This window comes from Dipodomys merriami, unplaced genomic scaffold, assembly GCF_024711535.1.
Source record: "Dipodomys merriami isolate MVZ:Mamm:240054 unplaced genomic scaffold, mDipMer1.0.p SCAF_64, whole genome shotgun sequence".
NCBI lineage: Eukaryota > Metazoa > Chordata > Mammalia > Rodentia > Heteromyidae > Dipodomys > Dipodomys merriami.
Window position 1 is genome coordinate 5,128,837 of NW_027206224.1, and position 18,496 is coordinate 5,147,332.

At 38.9% G+C, this 18,496-nt stretch overlaps 1 protein-coding gene across 5 annotated transcripts in view; it reads left to right on the forward strand.

Annotated features, from left to right (window-relative positions):
• Positions 1-18,496, forward strand: part of LOC138815453 (cadherin-11) — a 145,456-nt gene that overhangs the window by 97,711 nt on the left and 29,249 nt on the right. For all 5 annotated transcript variants that reach the window (XM_070004887.1, XM_070004890.1, XM_070004886.1 and 2 more), the window contains exons 3-7: positions 705-1,105; positions 6,070-6,364; positions 9,600-9,719; positions 11,773-11,940; positions 13,761-13,948. In XM_070004887.1, the coding sequence (XP_069860988.1) occupies positions 878-1,105; positions 6,070-6,364; positions 9,600-9,719; positions 11,773-11,940; positions 13,761-13,948 (999 nt within the window). In that variant the 5' untranslated portion in view covers positions 705-877. The remainder of the gene's footprint in view (positions 1-704; positions 1,106-6,069; positions 6,365-9,599; positions 9,720-11,772; positions 11,941-13,760; positions 13,949-18,496) is intronic.

Consider the following 18,496-nt stretch of genomic DNA (forward strand, 5'->3'; position numbering starts at 1 on the left):
AGTTTTTATATCTAACAATTATTGAAGGTTTCAATTCCCTATTTTTTTGGAAAGGATTAACAATTCTATCACAGAGCCTTACTGAAATTAAATACCTCAAATTTAACTGTACATCTGTAGCCTTTCAAATACAGTTTGCCAAATTACAAAGGAAATGGAAAGGTTTGGATTGGCAATCAAAGAACCTCAGAAGGGAAGGCGTCTGCACCCCTGAGTTAGAATTCTGGTAATTTTCTCGGTCCTGGACTACCGAAGCTTGATGACTGTGACGTCCTGAATAAACCTCCTGCTCTTCAATTCATCTCCGAGAGAAAGCAATTTATTGCCAAATAATAAGCCCCCATGTTTCTCCAGTGTAAGAACTTAGCCAAGCACAGTAATGATCAATTAGAATAACACAGCAATATAGTGTTCACCATATATCAACCATTGTGCTAATAGACATACTTACATTGTTCATTTAATCTCTGTGACAAGCAAACAATGAATACCATGCTTTCCCCCCCTTTTAAGACACAAGCAAGCTGAGCTCAAAGACATCAGTTAGCTTTCCCAAAGCTGGCAAGTGGTAAAACTGACATACAACTTTCCGTATTTGCTAAGTGGAAATGAAATCTTGTGAAGAAGGATGAAGAGGGAAGCTAATCCATATTCTCTCTCCTCCCTCTCCCCCCGCCCCCCCCCCACCCCGTCTCTCTTTGCAGAAGCTGACTGGGAAGTGGGTAGCCCTGACGTGATGCGCTCCACGCACAAAGGCATTCCATTCCAGGAGAGGTCTGTTTGACGCATCGGGGAAGCCACCATTGGGGAAGACTGCTAACTCAGTTGGCTGAAGGGGTGACAGCTGCGTTCTCCTGTGCCTACCACGCAACCAAAAATGAAGGAGAACTACTGTTTACAAGCTGCTCTGGTGTGCCTGAGCATGCTGTGGCACAGCCAGGCATTTGCCCTGGAGCGACGAAGCCACCTGAGGCCATCATTCCACGGACACCATGAAAAGGGGAAAGAAGGGCAGGTGCTACAGCGCTCCAAGCGAGGATGGGTTTGGAACCAGTTCTTTGTGATAGAGGAGTACACCGGGCCTGACCCTGTGCTTGTGGGCAGGGTAAGGCTACTTACATTTAACATCCGTCTGTCTCCAGCCAGAGTGGTACAGTAGCATGTAGAGAAATGGGAAAATAAAAACAACAAAACAAAATAACTAAGATGGAAAAGGTGAAAGCCCTCACATCAGTAAAAACTGAATTTCATTGTACATATATCTCTCCAGTCTTCTTCTCTTCTCCCCAGACCATGGACTTATCCATGTTGCAAATGCTTTAGTTTTTCACTTGTTATATTATACCATTAAAACACCATTTGTAATGGTTGCCCAATAGTCTACTGAAAGGGGAAAGAGTTTAATCTGTTTAACCATGCAGATTGATTTCTCTGATTACCTCCTAATCCTAACTTGGAGGCTCTTCCTTTGTTTACTCATGACACTGTTTAATTATTATTATTAGTAGTAGTAATAGTAGTAGTAGTAGTAGTAATAGTCAGTGGTAGGGTTTGAACTCAGGGCTGGGTCCCTGTCCCTGAGCTTTTTTTGGTCAAGACTAGCACTTTACCACTTGAGCCCACTGCTCCACTGCCTATCTTTTGTTGATTAATTGGAGATAAGTATCTCAGGCACTTTTCTGCCCAGGCAGGCTTCGAATCATGATCCTCAGATTTCAGCCTCCTGAGTAGCTAGGAATATAGGTGTGAGCCACCAGGCCCCAGCTATTATTATTATTTTTAATCATGATATTCTTTCTTGTATTTATTTATACCTTTCAAACTAGACCCAAAGTTACAATGCATGAGGGACAATGCCATCCTGCCTCCCCAGGCCCTACCACTAAGCCCAGATGAAATGAAGGTACACCATAAGGATGGGTGTGATTTTATCTTTGTGATGGTAGAGATGGTGAAACCCAAATGAGATTGTTCCAGAGTCCTAGCACTACTAAGATTCTATCTTCTTTGTGTTGCCCCGTCAAAAAAAATGTAAAGAGAATCCAAAACACATTTAGAAGACTTGACCTGACACTATTGTTGGTGGTAAAGCATGACCTGTCTTTCAGCTGATAATAGCATTTACAACCAGGAGATAAATATTTAGATACTAGGCAATAAAATTCTACTATGTGCAAAGGGAGTGCTAGGCAGAGAGTAAACTAGATCTAAATAATCCCTGAACAGAGAGAGTTCAGAGTTTAGGGGAAGGAACAATTATCCAGACAATTAAAAATGATAAAAACAAAGATGAGAAAGAATTCAATGTAAGTAATATAAGCTTACACAGTGACACTTAGAAGGAATGAAGGCAGGATTCACACAGAGTAAAAATTGCAATCTAAAAGAGAAGTAGGAGCTAGTCAATGAATGGGAAGAGAGGCAAGAATGGATGAGAAGGTTTGTTACTTCAGTGCTCCATGTAGTCCAACAAAGTTATCTTATTCCTCAATGTAAGAGCAGGACACCAAGTTTACACTGGAGGAGGTTCATGAGAGTTCCAATAAGAGTTCTTAGCATTGGGAGTATGTTTCTCTCCAGATCAAACAAGATTCATTTATTTATACCCTAAATGGAAAGCTATGCAAATAGTCTTAGAAAATGGAATCACAGGGGAGAAAATTGTCATATAGAATTATCTAAGTAGAAAAGCTGGGCTTGATGCCTAGACAGCAGGAAGAGATTTCCGCCCAGGCAGGGACTATGAAGTCTGAGACATACGAGAGCTGTGTATGAGTCACTGTGAGAAGGGGGAACACAGGAATGGAGGGAAAGAAAAGGGAAAAGTATGCATTATTCCAACTATGAGGTCTTGAAAAGCGATGCTTATGTGAGCCAGCCTTGGGTCAGGTTGGATGGGGGAAAAGAAAAAGTGGTTGGGTCTTCCTATAGAAATACTGCTGACATAGTGCTTTACAAGTAGCAGGAATAGTTGGCTTTTTTCTTGAACCGCCTTGAATTTGATGATATACAAGGTTGAGTGCTTCCCCGATGAAGGAGAATTTAGAAAAAAAAAACCCAGATATTCACATTTCTTATAAGAAAAGCCCTGGTGTCATGCTAGCCCAGGCTGAGGAAGAAGCTATCAGTGTTTAGTGTTAGGAATTGGCTGTGTGGGATGCAGCAACTCTATCTCTTGACAGCATTGGATAGGTTCTCCCCAATTTGCTTTCAGTATGGAACCTGATAAGTATCATCGTCAGTACCATATATCATCTTTGTGGGAATGTAAACCTCATTTTCAAATCTGAAGACAATGTAGAAAGAATAATGGGGTATGATTTTTGTAAAATTTTCTATTATTTGGCTGATCAGGAAAGCTTTTAATTCTGAAACAACTTTTCAAATTTGTAATCATTTATGAAGGTGCCCAGAAATGTTTAGTATCCTTCCCACTTATTTCTTTTATTTTCATTCACAGGAATGAATGTCTAAGTTTCCAGCTCAGAATTAGGGAAATTTTTTATTGAATTCACAAACAATATAGCAATCTTGAGGAGGATTCTGGTGGGGGCAGGGAGCAGGCCTCTACTGAGTAAGTTTGTATGGAAATTGGGGTAATTCTAGTTCCCCATTGAAGGCTACCAAATAAATTCATATTTTAAACACAATGAGCCTTAGTCTTAAGAAATATGTCAGCCATAGTTTCGCATAAACACATGGCTTGGTATGAATTAATTCTAAAGGAAAATATACTCCCTCCACAAGAAACCATGTGAGACAAAAACAAAACAGCCTTTGTAAATACTCTGTTTCCCTTTGAGCTGAAATAGTTGATATTTCACTGAAACACTGCAAACCAAGTAGATATCTTTGGAGAAATAATACTGAGTGTATAGGGCTGTGCATTCAATCTTGCTTTATGGCTCTGGGAAACGTCTTTGGGTCTTGCTTTCACAACCATAATTAAATTCTGGTAACAAATGACACTTGTAAAAATTTTTTTAATATTATTAATATTAAATGGAAATTAGCAATGATGATTATTGTTATTATTTTACTGCTAAACGAATATGTCATTTACTGTACAATGGCTCTTATGTAGCAGGTACAACCAATAAGCATATATGTATGTATATATATGTATACATTTACACATATTTTTTGTACTTGGTTACTTTTGAAGCGGATAAAATATAGTGAAAAAAACCTTCATCTGTCCTCACACAGGGAATAATGGGTATTGAGGAACTCAGATTAAAATGATAGCTGCAGAAATCAAGACTTGAGAAAGGAGGGTGAGGAGGTCATTGATGTAGGAAAGTCAGGGGGAGTCTTTGGCTTTAGTTCCATTTCTGAAACACAGACCAGATTTGGGAGAAAAACACAGAAATGTTAACTAAGAGGCATGAAGTGGGTCTGGGGAAATGACTCAGAGGAATAGCATTTGCCTAGAAAGTGCAAGTTTCTGAGTTTAGCCCCCTCAATATTGTGTGTGTGTGTGTGTGTGTGTGTGTGTGTGTGTGAGAGAGAGAGAGAGAGAGAGAGAGAGAGAGAGAGAGAGAGAGAGAGAGAGAGAGAGAGAGAGAGAGAGAGAGAGAGAGTGAGAGAGAGAGAGAGAGAGAGAGAGAGAGAGAGAGAAAGACACAGAGAGAGAAACAGACAGACAGTCACAGAGACAGACAGTCACAGAGACAGACAATAAGAGAGCTGCATAATTTCATAGCCTGGCAAATGTGGATTTAATCAAGAACAACTGTGTCTAGGCTTTCTTGACAATGGGAGAAATTCAAGGATATTTATGGTGCTTTCAAAGGTCCAATACATTGCATGCCTATCTTCCCATCCCACCCACCCCATCATTTATTGCAGGAATAAGATGCTTCCAAGAAGAATACATCCCCAAATCCTAGACCTTGGGTTCCATACAGCAGGGTTTTTGGCAAAGTCTGATCAATTGCATTGCTTATAGTAATAAAGCCTGAAAACAAGCCAAGTGTCCTTTGATGAAGACTGCTAGAAGCAATGATAATAGTAATCTTAGGGTGGACGAAGGGGATCTATCTATCTATCTATCTATCTATCTATCTATCTATCTATCTATCTATCTATCTATCTATGTGTGTGGAAGGGACATTTCAAGTTAGTATTAGGATATTTAGTTTTAGAGGGAGCTGGTGAGGGTAAGAATGAGGTGTACTTCTGGAAGTTGTAGTGTTAACACTAAGTAAGGACCCGTATGACTATAGAAATAGATTATTGTATGCATAGAACATCTGTTAGATGATTAACTAGAAACTGTGATAAACATGGTTGACTTGGGAGCAGAGAAAATGGGAGTCAGCATAAATGTAGATTCCAGTTTTTTTTATTGTGAAAATACTGTACAGAGGGGTTACAATTACATGGTAAGATAATGAGTACATTTCTTATCAAGCATTATAGCCTCCTCCTTTGTTTCCCCTTCCCATCCCTTCCCATCCTCCCCCCACACCCCACCCAATCCTCCTCCTGATTTCAGTTTTTTGAAAGCATATGTATTCATTTTATTCATAGTAACTTAGAGTATGTACTAGGATATACCTTAATCCTAGCTACTCATGAAACTTAGATCTAGGGAGGGGACACAGTTCCAAGTCAGCCCAGGTAGAGAAGTCTAACCAGCAAAAAAGCAGGGCTGGAAGCAGGGCTCAAGTGGTAGAGCTCCAGCCAAGCCAGCAAGCTGAGCAAATGCTAGGCAGAGATCGAGTATTGGCGAGGAAAGACACGTGTAAGTGCATATGTTTTTGCTATATGCTCATGTTCATGGAGGAGGGAGAAAGAGCAAAATCTTGGAATATAAAAGGAAATGTTTGAAACCTGGCCTTATTACTTCTTAGCTGTTTAGCCTTGGCCAAGGTGATGCTTTTTCTCTATGATTCCATTTCTTAATTTGGAAAATGAGGGTAAAACTATCTTTCTCATGATACCTCTGTGTGTGTGTGTGTGTGTGTGTGTGTGTGTGTGTGTGCGCATCTGTGCATGCATTTATAGCAATCAGCTTGAGACTTCATCTCATGAAATTATAAATCTTGATTTCTCTTTTTTTAGCTTCATTCTGATATTGACTCTGGTGATGGGAACATTAAATACATTCTCTCAGGGGAAGGAGCTGGAACCATTTTTGTGATTGATGACAAATCAGGGAATATTCATGCCACCAAGACATTGGACCGTGAAGAGAGAGCACAGTATACTCTGATGGCTCAGGCGGTGGACAGGGACACCAATCGGCCACTGGAGCCCCCATCAGAATTCATCGTCAAAGTCCAGGACATTAATGACAACCCTCCGGAGTTTCTACACGAGACCTACCACGCCAACGTGCCGGAGAGGTCCAATGTGGGTGCGTACGTGGGGAAGCTCAGCTCCGCTTCCAGCCTGGCGTCTCTGTAGGTGGTCAGACCAGTGCCTGGCCTCCCAACTCAGGAAGTAGATCTTATGCTCTATTGTTGGGGTGTCAACAATCACACCCCACGCCACTCCCTGCCTTTCTTTTGTTCATCTAGATTTTTCTCAACATTTAAAATGAGAGGGAGGCTTTATAGTCAAAGAAATACGGGGAAGAATGGCTTTATAGTCAAAGGTCAGTAAATATGAGGAAGAACGGAGAAGGGGAAAGAAGTGATAGAATTGGGGTGATCCTGTACTTGGTGTTATTAGCAAGTGTGTCTTGGAACCAATTGCATCTGCTTTTAAGAATAACACTCTCTTAGCCTTAGTTTCTTTGTCTACAAAATAGGAATAGAAATAAAATGTATCTAGTCACTGAATGTTCAGTAAGCAATAGGAAATAATGTTTCTTGCATGCAAGCATTGTGTTTACTGGGGACTGACACATTATTTTACTTAATGTTTGCTGTATTTAATCCTTTAGTGCTGTAGGTAGGTCCAATAGACTCTATTACAGTGAGAACTCAAGCCAGAAGCAGGTTAACTCATTTATCCAGAACTATCTGTGGTATTAAGTGAATCCAGAATATACATGACCACAGCACTATGTCATCATGTATTGATCTAGAAGTAGGTATGTCTTTACAATATGCTTGAAGATGTATTGCATTTCTAAAAGGAAGGTTTTCTGAACCAAGTGGTCAATTTCCCCTGGCAGTCACTTTCATTTGACTTTCTAGATTGTCCATAATTGTGGCCTTTTGAGAGAAATGCCTTTCATTTAAAATGTCTCTCACATGGTGAACAGAACTGATTGGATCAGATGTTAGTCTGATCAGATGAACTCACATGACTTTATTAAGAACAAACAGCCCAAGCCACGCTCTGGTACCTCACACTCCTTAAGCCTAGCTGCTTAGGAGTCTGAGATCTGAGGATTGTGGTTTGAAACAAGCCTGGGCAGTAAAGACAAATGAAGCATATCATTAGCCACTTAAAGCCAAACTGGAGGTACACGATACTAGCCTAGGGTGAAAATGCTGACAGTGACCAGGCCCTGTGTTCAAGCCACAGTACTGGCACCAAACAAACACACAATAACAGCTTATTTCATAAATGAGGAAACTAAACACTAAGCATCTGTGTGATCTTAAAATCTAAGATCCTTTGATTCTGGAGCCTCTTAGACCGGAAATAGTGTCTTTCTCTTCCAAGTAAGGTCATAGTCTTCTCATGTTTTGTGAAAGCCAAGCTGAGCCATTTCCTTTTTTCTTTTTCCTTTTCCCTACTTAGACCTTTGCCATCTCCATATTCACCTGTGGATTCTCATAAGAACTAGCAGACATCATAGATATAAATATAGATATAGATGATACAGAGATAGATAGATAGATAGATAGATAGATAGATAGATAGATAGATAGACAGAGACAGACAGACAGACAGACAGACAGACAGATAGATAGATAGATAGATAGATAGATAGATAGATAGATATAGAAAAATCTAGGAGTATTTTTACTATTTCTGGGGCTTTTGGATGCTTAGGGACAGCAGCTAGACTTCCTATCACAGATTATGAAGGTGTAGTCTTTGTCCCAGCACTGGGACTGAATCACTGCTGTACCACTGACCAACCACATGTACCCAGTCTGTTCTTCCACCTTTCTAAGATGTCATATAGTCATCTATGGAATCAGGGTCATGGACTATGGTGAAGGTTAAACCAAACAGATAGAAAATATGGGAGTGGTTAAGTGCTTGATGTAAATTAAACACACAAAAATGAACAATTTCCTTAGTCATGTCACATTTTTTTTTACTTGATTGTACATCTCCATCTCCTCCTGTGGGAAGCACTCAGAAAGGATAGCTTACATCAGATGATGAATTGCAGAGGAGTAGTTAGAAAAGAGTGAGATTAGCGTGTGTATCAAATGAAATCCTCTGACAACTCTGGAAAGTAAGGGCTACTTTACAAACTTACTTCCGTGCTGAAAATGTCACTGAAGGAATTTGGGTTTCATCACTTCCCTGGATCAGGATTAGAGTCCTGACCTTGGTAATAAACAACTTTGTGAAAGCAATTGCAAAATGCCATATATCTCTCACATCAGATTTCCCACAAGTAAAATAGCTGTAAAAAAAAAATGCCCAGTAGACAAATCCTGGCGTGTACATAGAATGTGACCCAAAGCAAGGGTAGATAATGCTAGAAAGCTAGATAAGGCTAGAAAGCCAGATAATGCGAGAAAGCTAGATAATTGCCCATTTTCTTTTCAGTTTGTTTCTCCTCACTGTGAGACCCTACATGCTCTGTCCAGATTCTTGTTACTTGTGACCAGTAAGGAACAAAAGTGTTTGTTTTTGTTTTTGTTTTTGAGTAAATGGAATCCCATTCTCTTTCAATTCCCTGGTGTTCTTTCCTTTGGACCCACAATTGCTTGCCTTAGTTCTCACTGGGTGTTTGCTGATGGTTCCTGCTACATGGCTTCCAGAGCCATTAGAGGTGGGAAGAGGTAATTGTCTTGCCAGTAGGGAACAACATTCTGCACAATATTTATAGCCATAAATTAATTAAAATATACTATTATCAGCAATTTTATTGCATGCAAAGCAACAATAAAAAGATATATTTATTGCTTTACTGCAGATGGAAGATTGCACTCTGTCCTTTTCATGAAAACCAATTCATCATTAATTATCATTTATTATACTCTCTGGGAAGATTTTATTTAATTATTTGACATACTGAACATTTCTATTGCATAGGTCGTAGAATGTTTTGGCAATAATGTTCCTATTATTATTGAAACCCAGCATAGTGGGATAGGTTAAGAAGATAGAAAGCTTAGTTTTAAACTGCAAGTAATCAGAAAGAGACAGAAAACAAAAGAGAAGATGGATGGGTGTTTTGTACCTCAAGTATAGGAAAATAGGAGTGGGTTTTAGATGGAGGAGATGAAGGACAAAAGAAGGAACTTGATGAAGATGTATTATACTCATAAACTGACATGTTGAGTTGGAATCCTTTACACAACTTTTTAAAGATAATAAAAAATATAAATGATAAAAGAAAATCTCAGACAGTAGTGAATAATTGAGATGCTGCCCTTCTTTTAAAATGAGACATTGCAAACTTTGAAAAGCTGGTAGAGTGTCACTCATGAGTCAATCCTCTTTTTCAGGGACATCTGTAATCCAGGTGACGGCTTCTGACGCAGATGATCCCACCTATGGAAATAGTGCCAAGTTAGTGTACAGCATCCTGGAAGGTCAACCCTACTTCTCAGTGGAGGCACAGACAGGTACTAGAGAATGTTATTGTCACAGTGATTTCTGAATTAGCAACCTCCGCCTGCTCATTAAACCTCTTGACCCTCAGTTTCCTCAAATAGGAAAAGGGTATGAAGAGGGTCACCTTAGAGTGTCAGGGTAACGATTAGACAATTTGTATCTCTGTTGGGCACAGAGTTGATGTGGTGTGAAGATGGTTTATTAACACTTCTGTCCATAAGTCACGAGGTAATAATGACACATACTTGTAACATGCAGAAAAGTCTTGAACTGTGGGTCTCCAAAATGAACAGAATTAGAGCTCGCAGCTTAAGATAATCAGTTAGCTCTCAAATCATACACCACTGGACATGGTGTAAATGGGAGGTGTTAATATTTGGGAGGTTTTGAAAAACAGCCCACTCCTAGTCTCTCCTGCTGAGCTGGCAGATTCTCAGTGGACATTGGCATCCAAAAGAAGTTTAGAAAATGAAAAGAGATGCCCAACCCCCATTCCCGCCCCCCTCAATTGAATAAAATAACAACACAAACCAAAATATTTCACTTCATTTTAAGCCAACTTTGATTCTCAAGTGGAATAAACACTAACATTCTGTAAATGTGCTCATTTAAATTATCTCAAGGGCCTTATCTTTTCTGGCAAGAAATGCCATCTTTTTAAAAAGATAATTACAAAGAATCTCTACTTAGGTTAACACTGAAATTTGTATATTCATGTATATATGTAGTATTTTGTTGATTTGCCTTTAAGTTTTTCATGCAGGAATACATTTGATTATAGTCACACTGTTCCAGACCACAATTTATGGAGTTACTCAGTCATCCACTATGGTTTCATCACAGGCAATGATAAAGGAATATAAAGATCATCTAAGTTCTTGAGATGTTAACAGTTGGATTATTATTATTATTTTTTGTCTCAAAGGTTCATGGTTAATTACTATCATTTGAACCTACAAATTATTTAACAGATAAGGAAAATAAAGTCCATTGAGTTTCAGTATCTTCAAACAATGGGAGGAAAACAATAAGGGCTAATGTATCTAGTGCAAATTGTATCGTATCTATACATAGAGAGAGGCGATACAGTGAGAGACAGAGAAAATACTTCCATACATACCCCAGGGATTTGAATGAGCAGTTTTCAAGAATCATATTCCAGGAACAAGATGCATTGTATTCATAAATTGCTTTGTTATATGACAACTCCTTTGTACAACTACTTAAAGATAATAATAGTCAATCATGAATTTATTATTGTTATTAGTATTAACTGATGGTATTTATGTAAGCATTGTACATATTTCTAACCCATATTGGTTCACTCTTTCAAATATTAATAGTAGCTTTTAAATTTACTGCACGAAATATGTCTCTCTAATTTATAATTCATATGAACTATAGATATATTTCTAATAATTGCATATAGGATAGATTTCTAAAAGAAATCCAAAAAATAGTAAATCATAGCTATTCATACATTGGGCACTCAAATATCTCAATCTCCAGGATTTTTTGTTGTTGTTGTTGCATTTTTTGAGGTTTTTTTACTTGAATGTTCAGAGAAACAAATAAAAGAAAATTGTTGCCTGTGAAACTTGTATGATTTTGCTTGAAAATGCCGTGGTTATTCAAGAATAGCTGCTTTAGGTTGCAATTGTTGAAATGTTTTTGAAGGCAAAAGACTTTTCATTTTTTTTCTTCTGTAGTACTTAAGACATCTTCCTTATGGTATTATGCTGTGTGCTGTGTGCTGTGTGCTCTGTGTGTGTGTGTGTGTGTGTATGATTTGTGCCAGTACTAGAGCTTGAACTCATGGCCTGGGTGCTTTCCCTGAGCTCTGTTGCTCAAGGCTCGTGCTCTATTACTTGAGCGACAGCTCCACTTCTGTCTTTTTGTTGGTCTTTCAGGGTCTCACAGACTTTCCTACTGGGGCTGACTTTGAACTGTGATCCTCAGATCTCAGCCTCCTGAAGAGCTAGGATATGGGTGTGAGCCATGGTGCCCAGCATGGTGGTATTCTTATAAGTGAATATCGGTGATATTTTCTGCTCCCTTATGCAGGTATCATCAGAACAGCCCTTCCCAATATGGACAGGGAAGCCAAGGAGGAGTACCACGTGGTGATTCAGGCCAAGGACATGGGTGGGCACATGGGAGGACTCTCAGGGACAACCAAAGTGACGATCACACTCACGGATGTCAATGACAACCCACCAAAGTTTCCACAGAGTAAGTAGTTTGGCTTGGCTTTCACTGTTCAACCCTGCCACATATAACGACTCATCTTCTCTTAACCCATGCCTATTTCATCCAGCCCTCAAGCAAAATGTCTACACCTCTTGGAGCTCTTTATATTATCCTTGTGAAGGACAAAACCAAGATAGAAATAACAGTCCCAACAAAAGTAATCTTTCTGTATGTTGGCAATTGTCTACAGAGAGATTGTCCCACCGTGCCTTCCAGCTGAAAGTCTAAGATTACCTCGAATTCAAGTCCAAAGAGGAAATACCCAAAGCCAAATAATATGAACACCGAAGGAGTGCTATAACTGACAAAAGTCATATAAGAGGAAACTAATGCTGAAGAGGTCACTTAGCTTAGCAGGAGGGGCAAGGTTTCTACATGCTGCATCTGCGTGGTGTGTTTCACACCGAGGATCCTGAAAATGCCAAGATAATGACAGGAAAAATGTCAGATTTGGGATTTCACTCCCACACCAACTCTTTTCAATGTCTTGTGCTTCTGCCACAACTCCCCAACTTTCGACCTACTCTTTTTTGTTACCAGACAGCACACTTGCCACAGTTTTGTTCTTGCCATTCTATATATAATCACAATGCCACACCTCAGCAATCTTTACATTTGTTGTTTCCTGGCCTGTGATGTTTTATTCCCTAGATATTCACACGTGTCTCATTCTTTCTTTCTTTTCAGTAGAATATGATGTCTTCTCTCATCAGGCTCTATTAAATGAATTTTTCTTCTTCTCCTTCTATGTATATTTAACAGAAGATATGTTTACACTCATATTCATCCACATCCACAAACACACACACATATATCTTATATGGTCATAGATAAACTCTTTACATCATATTCATACCCATTCACATATACACAACTTAGACACCGAGTCAAACATCTACCAGCAGACCCACACAATCATATACTTACACATAACCAACACATACTCTCTCATTATCTAACATCTCTTAATGAAATTTATTTTTTGGTTTCCTAGTGATGACATCAGAGTGAATACACACACACACACACACACACACACACACACACACACATGTGGTTTTCTTTCCTTCTTCTGTGCCTCTTTAAAAGAGAAATCTTGACTGTTTTGCTTACTCTAAAGTCTCTTGGGGGCTAGGACAGTGCCTGACACATACTAAATTCCTAAGACACAGTAAGCAAATATGAATGTGGAAAGGTTACCCATTAGGAAAGCTTACAGAGAATGTTGTACTTGAGCTGGTGTTGAAGGAGATTAAGAAGAGAGCCTGAGAGTTGAAACAGATATAACTTTGAGAGGTAAAATAAAACATTGGATTTTAAAATAAGTATGGATCCCTCAACTATTTTTAAACAAAGAGTGTTTTGTTTTTGTTTTTCCCTTGGCCTTCACAATGCCATTGCTGTCCCCTGAATGAACTTATTGACCCTCTTTAAAGCATGGTAACCCAGCCCTTTGAATATATTTAAGTGGTGCTGGTTTTTAATCATTGTCTAAGTTAAGGACTGTAACAAGCATTGTTCCTTCTATGTGAGCAAGGACCCCCTCAGTTCATATTTCGCCAATTATTTCATCATCCTATACAGAACAGTAATCAAGCCACCTGCAGTTTCTTATTTTTAATCTATCTTCCACTTCTTTCATGTTTTTAATCAATAGAAAAGTCCATTTCAAATCCTTGGAGAAATTTATTGGGATTCAGTGAAAAAAAACAAACTTGGAAGTTTACAGCTGCAAAATAATAATAAAAAAAAAGGATGTCATCTTTTTCTCCTCTTTCTTCCAACTCTTCCTCTTCTTCCAGGTGTGTACCAGATGTCTGTGTCAGAGGCAGCTGTCCCTGGAGAGGAAGTTGGGAGAGTCAAAGCTAAAGACCCAGACATCGGAGAAAATGGCTTAGTCACGTACAATATTGTGGATGGAGATGGCATGGAGTTGTTTGAAATCACGACAGACTATGAAACCCAGGAGGGTGTGGTGAAGCTCAAAAAGGTGAATTTGGAGGAGGAATTGAACATGTCTCTGCTATTTTCTGTGACTTGCTTTTCCCGGACAACCAGGCAGGGGACAGGGTGAAAGTTAAGAAAAGAAACTATGGGCAATTGGGCGCTGACTTCATTTTGCAGCGCATTTCTGAGCACTTGGAGATAACAGAAGTGTATTTTCTTTCTGTTTCTGCTGATTAAAGTAGTGATGATGCCTGTCTGAGATTGCTGGCTAGTTCTATGTTTGGACACAGTTCTCTGGTAGAACTAGATTAGAGTAGACTTGGGAGAAGTAGCCCTGAGCCTCTTTAGTTCTGCCAAATGGAATCTGTTAATTCAGGCTGTTCAAAACTTCACTTATTTCAAACATCCAAGGTTCTTTGCAGTGATGGAACTCTGGTGGAATTTGAAACAGGCCTCTTGTTTTTTCTTTCAAAATTGGATCTAGGTTAACAGTGACATTGGACCTTCCACAGTAGTCAGCTGTCATTAGAAACATGTCCCTTATATTAATTCATTGCAAAGAGGTGTTAACCGCTTCTGTTTGGGTTTGTAAATCTGTTACTCAACATTATAATGCAATTTAGCCTGAACCTCTTACAGATATCTCATTTATTTTTAGTATGAAAAACAATCATAGAAGTGTTTAATATTGTCCCAAGGAACAAAAATATCTCAAATTAGTTAGGCGATGGAGCCATAAACAAATTCAGTAGTTTGACCTGCTCAGAGTCACACACAGGTGTGAACTTCAGAACTATTAAATTTTGGAACAAATTTCTTCTTAAGACACTTGGAAAATGATTCAGCCACAAAGGTCTCATAAAAGAAAGTCAGGTAAGATTCTCTTTCAAGTGAAGGAACAGTTGTAGTAGATTCTAAAATGCTTTTCCCCAATTGAGAAATCAACTCTGTCCATACTCACAGTGAATGGAGTGTTAAAAGTGAATTCAATGATGGGATTACCTGGGTTTTAATCAAGCCTTCATTTTCTACTTGGATTTATCGCATGAATATTAAGTTTCTTGGGGTGATGGGAATATTGGACTCCAACACGGATAAAGATTTAATGTGCAGAATCAATAAAGAGGCCAGTAGCTGGAGAGGAGTTAAGGCTGGGATGGGAGAAAGTAGATCCTGGGAGGATGGTGATGGGGTCACAGGAAGCTGAACTTTTAAAACAGTGGGAATTTTGTTGGATCAACAGAAAATATGTGGGAGACACAGAGCAAATAGAAAGTAAGAGGTGACTGCCATAATCAAGGCAAGGAAAGAGAGAGCAGGATGATTGGAGATCACCTTTTAGCTAGTTGGAAAAGTCTCCATGAGTCACTATGAATGGAATAACTTAAGGAAGCTGTATAATCAGCCTCCACAAAGGGATCAAGTATTTTTTTTCCTTCTGACTCCTCTTCTGAAAAGTAGCTGTGTGAACTGTGTGGCAGCCTTGAGATGTCAGCTTACTTTGTTAATTAATATTACTCTCCCTCCTGCTTGACACTGACACATGAACGTTGACATCAGCATTTCCTGCCTCCCATTCTCCCTATGCTCCAGTAATTGCACAGTTGGCAATGTGAAGGTTGTCACCTGTGTTCAGTATATTCAGGGCATAAACATGCACCGTGTCGCTAAACCCTTGAAATGCCTAAATCATCCCCATGGAACTCACATATGGCAAATGAGCTCTCTGCATATGATTAATTTTTGCACTTTCCCCCAGTTCTCCATTTTTTTTATAGGCAAGGAACCAGTCTTCTACAAAGCTCTGGCATGTATGTTTAATACAATGTAGGGGGATACTTCATTTGCAAGAGAATATTTGCTTTAATTTATAGCATAAAGTTCCAAAAGTCCACCAAGACAAAAAAAAAATCAAAAGTAAGTTTAGCAGAGTAAAACTATGAGTCCTGTGGAAATCACTACATGTGGTTGAATCATATCAAACAGGATGGGGAAATCATGAAAATATTTTTGCATTTTAAAGATTTTGCTGTTGTGTGCTGGCCTTGAACACATGATCCTCTTTCTTAAGTCTCCCAAATGCTTGAATTACACACATGTATTCCCACACTCGAGATATCCTTTTCCTTTTTTAAAAAGATATTCTGTTAATATAGTATTTTCTTTTATTTCTTACTTTGTTCGCCAACAAAGAATTACAGCGTTCTCGTGTTTTATGTTTTATTTGTCAGACAAGATCTTGGTAAAAGCTGTAAAGCTCAGGTGCATGAGAGGAAGTACAGGCTATAGGAAGATCAACGTTTAACAGGACATGGTGGTGAAAAGAGAATTAAAATACGAGGACTTTTCCTTGCTTTGTCAGAGTTGAAGTTTCAAGCTGGGTCCTTCTTTGCTCTAAGGGTTGTTCTGGGCGTCATAGGGGTTTTTTCTCACTAGGGGTCAGTAAGCACATGCACCCTTTTACCCCAGTAGTTATTTTAATTAAAAAATAGCTTTAGTCATTCATGAATATCTTTGGAGTGATTGGAGGCTAACATCACACCCCCGTTGAAATCCAGCGTTCATAAATATTAAGTCCTAGGGGTATGGCTATTAATGACTGTACATCTTGAGTTGAACTCTGGAAGGCCTGGTATCCATGAAAACAGGCTACATCTATGAGATTGCATCTAGTCTTTAGAACTTGAGACCTTTATAGCACAACTGTGGTTTGCAATGCAAAGGAGACCTTCCAAAGAACTGAGCAAGGCAGAAGATGTAGTATGATCGTAGCAAAGGAGAAAGAGTCAAAAGAAAAATAATTAGAAACGGATTCATTCTTTAACTAATTTGAAAACTAATGTTTTCTGAGTTCTGACTTGGGCCAGAATTTCACGGGGGAACAAGAGAAAAGAAATCTTGCCCCAGGGTATTTACCCAATCTCTATTGGTTAGCTGAAGAATAATGTAAATTAGAAGAGATGAACATTTTAGGTAGATTGCTAACTGTGAGGATGCAAGTCCAATCTGTCTACTGCAATACCCTTAACCAACTGGGAATCCTATCTATTGCAGAGAAATCCCAGCACAGTTTCCAAGCTGTTTATTTTCAGCCAAATAAACATGTGAAGCAGCATGAAACGGGCATTATAAGACATTTTAAGTACTCCTTATTTTCACACAACCGTTTTTATATCTGATGTTTCTTTCTATTCTGAGTCCACATGTGTAGAGATGTGGGTGCTTAATATTTGGCATGCTTGTAATCATAGGGTGATCAGATTTGTTAACTTAATGTCACATCATAAACATTTTACATGCTGTTATATAATATACATAATCATTTTTAATGACTACATAACATCTCAAACTATCGATGGACCATTATTTCCTTAATAAAATCTCACAGTTGGACTTGGTGTTTTGTGTATACATTTCCCCAGATTAGATATAACCCTCTATTACAGTGAACAAATATTGTGCATTTTTTGAATATTGTTTGTTTGGGTTTTCTGTTGAATTAATCCCTCAGGGGAAATTTTCAGAGGTGGGGATTAGTTAACTAGGGGGTATTAAGATTTTTATGGCTTATTCAGTGTGTTGCCTCATTTAGCTTTATTCCAGCTACTCATAACATGGATATAAATGTTCACATGGGGAACTACCTTCAATCCTTTTTGGAAAGAGGAAAGGGAGTAAATGGTAAAGCACATTTGTAAATGTTATCCAGCCATCCATCAGACCTGTTCCGCATTCAGCCAAAAGGATTGATGTAGAAGATCACTTGGGAGAGTTGTTTCCAGGCATTTGGGAAGACAAAGGCCAACAAAGATGCGCAAGAGTCAGGGGATTCCTCTGTGATGTTCCTCCCCTAGCAAAAGGAAAGGAATGAACTTCTCCCCTTTTTCTGGTTACAGATGACCTCTTCTCTGCATGATCCTATCTCAGGGTTCTGTCTAGTAATGACAGATTCGGAGGAATTGCAGATGGTTCAGAGATCTATAAACATCATTCTTTCCCACTGTTCATGAACACACAATAAGGATAAGGAAGCTGCTGGGTCCCCCTCGGGATGATGCAGTGGCAGGGATGAGGCTTGTGTTCCCTGATTTCAGAGTGAGAGATGGGAAGATATAAAATGTAAAGGATGCTGACTATGTTTCACCTTTCTGAAATAGACCACCCCAGGTTTGGAACTGTACAGATTTAGGTTAGATCTAAGCTTCACAATAGGGTGCCTATTCAAAAATCAGTGTTTGCTATGCAAATGACAACCACAGGGCAGGCAGATGCTTGCCTTCAAGTACCAAGCTTTCCCTAAACACTTGATAGTTCGGCATCATCTAGAATGTTAGTTAGAAAACTTCCTAGGCATTGGGGTTTGCCTTTTTTGCTCTGATTTCAATGTCTCATCCTTTCTTAACTCTCTGCATTTCCTCTTGTTGAGAAGGAAGGATTACTTATAATCAGTTTTATTTCTCAGTGTTTCTTTCATAGCTAGGTAGAATGTGTATTGCTTATACTTTTTTTGAAACAGGCCATGTTTTTCATATCTCTGCATTCTTCTCTGAAGGAAGAATGAGCTTCACTTACCACTAATAGAAGGCAACCT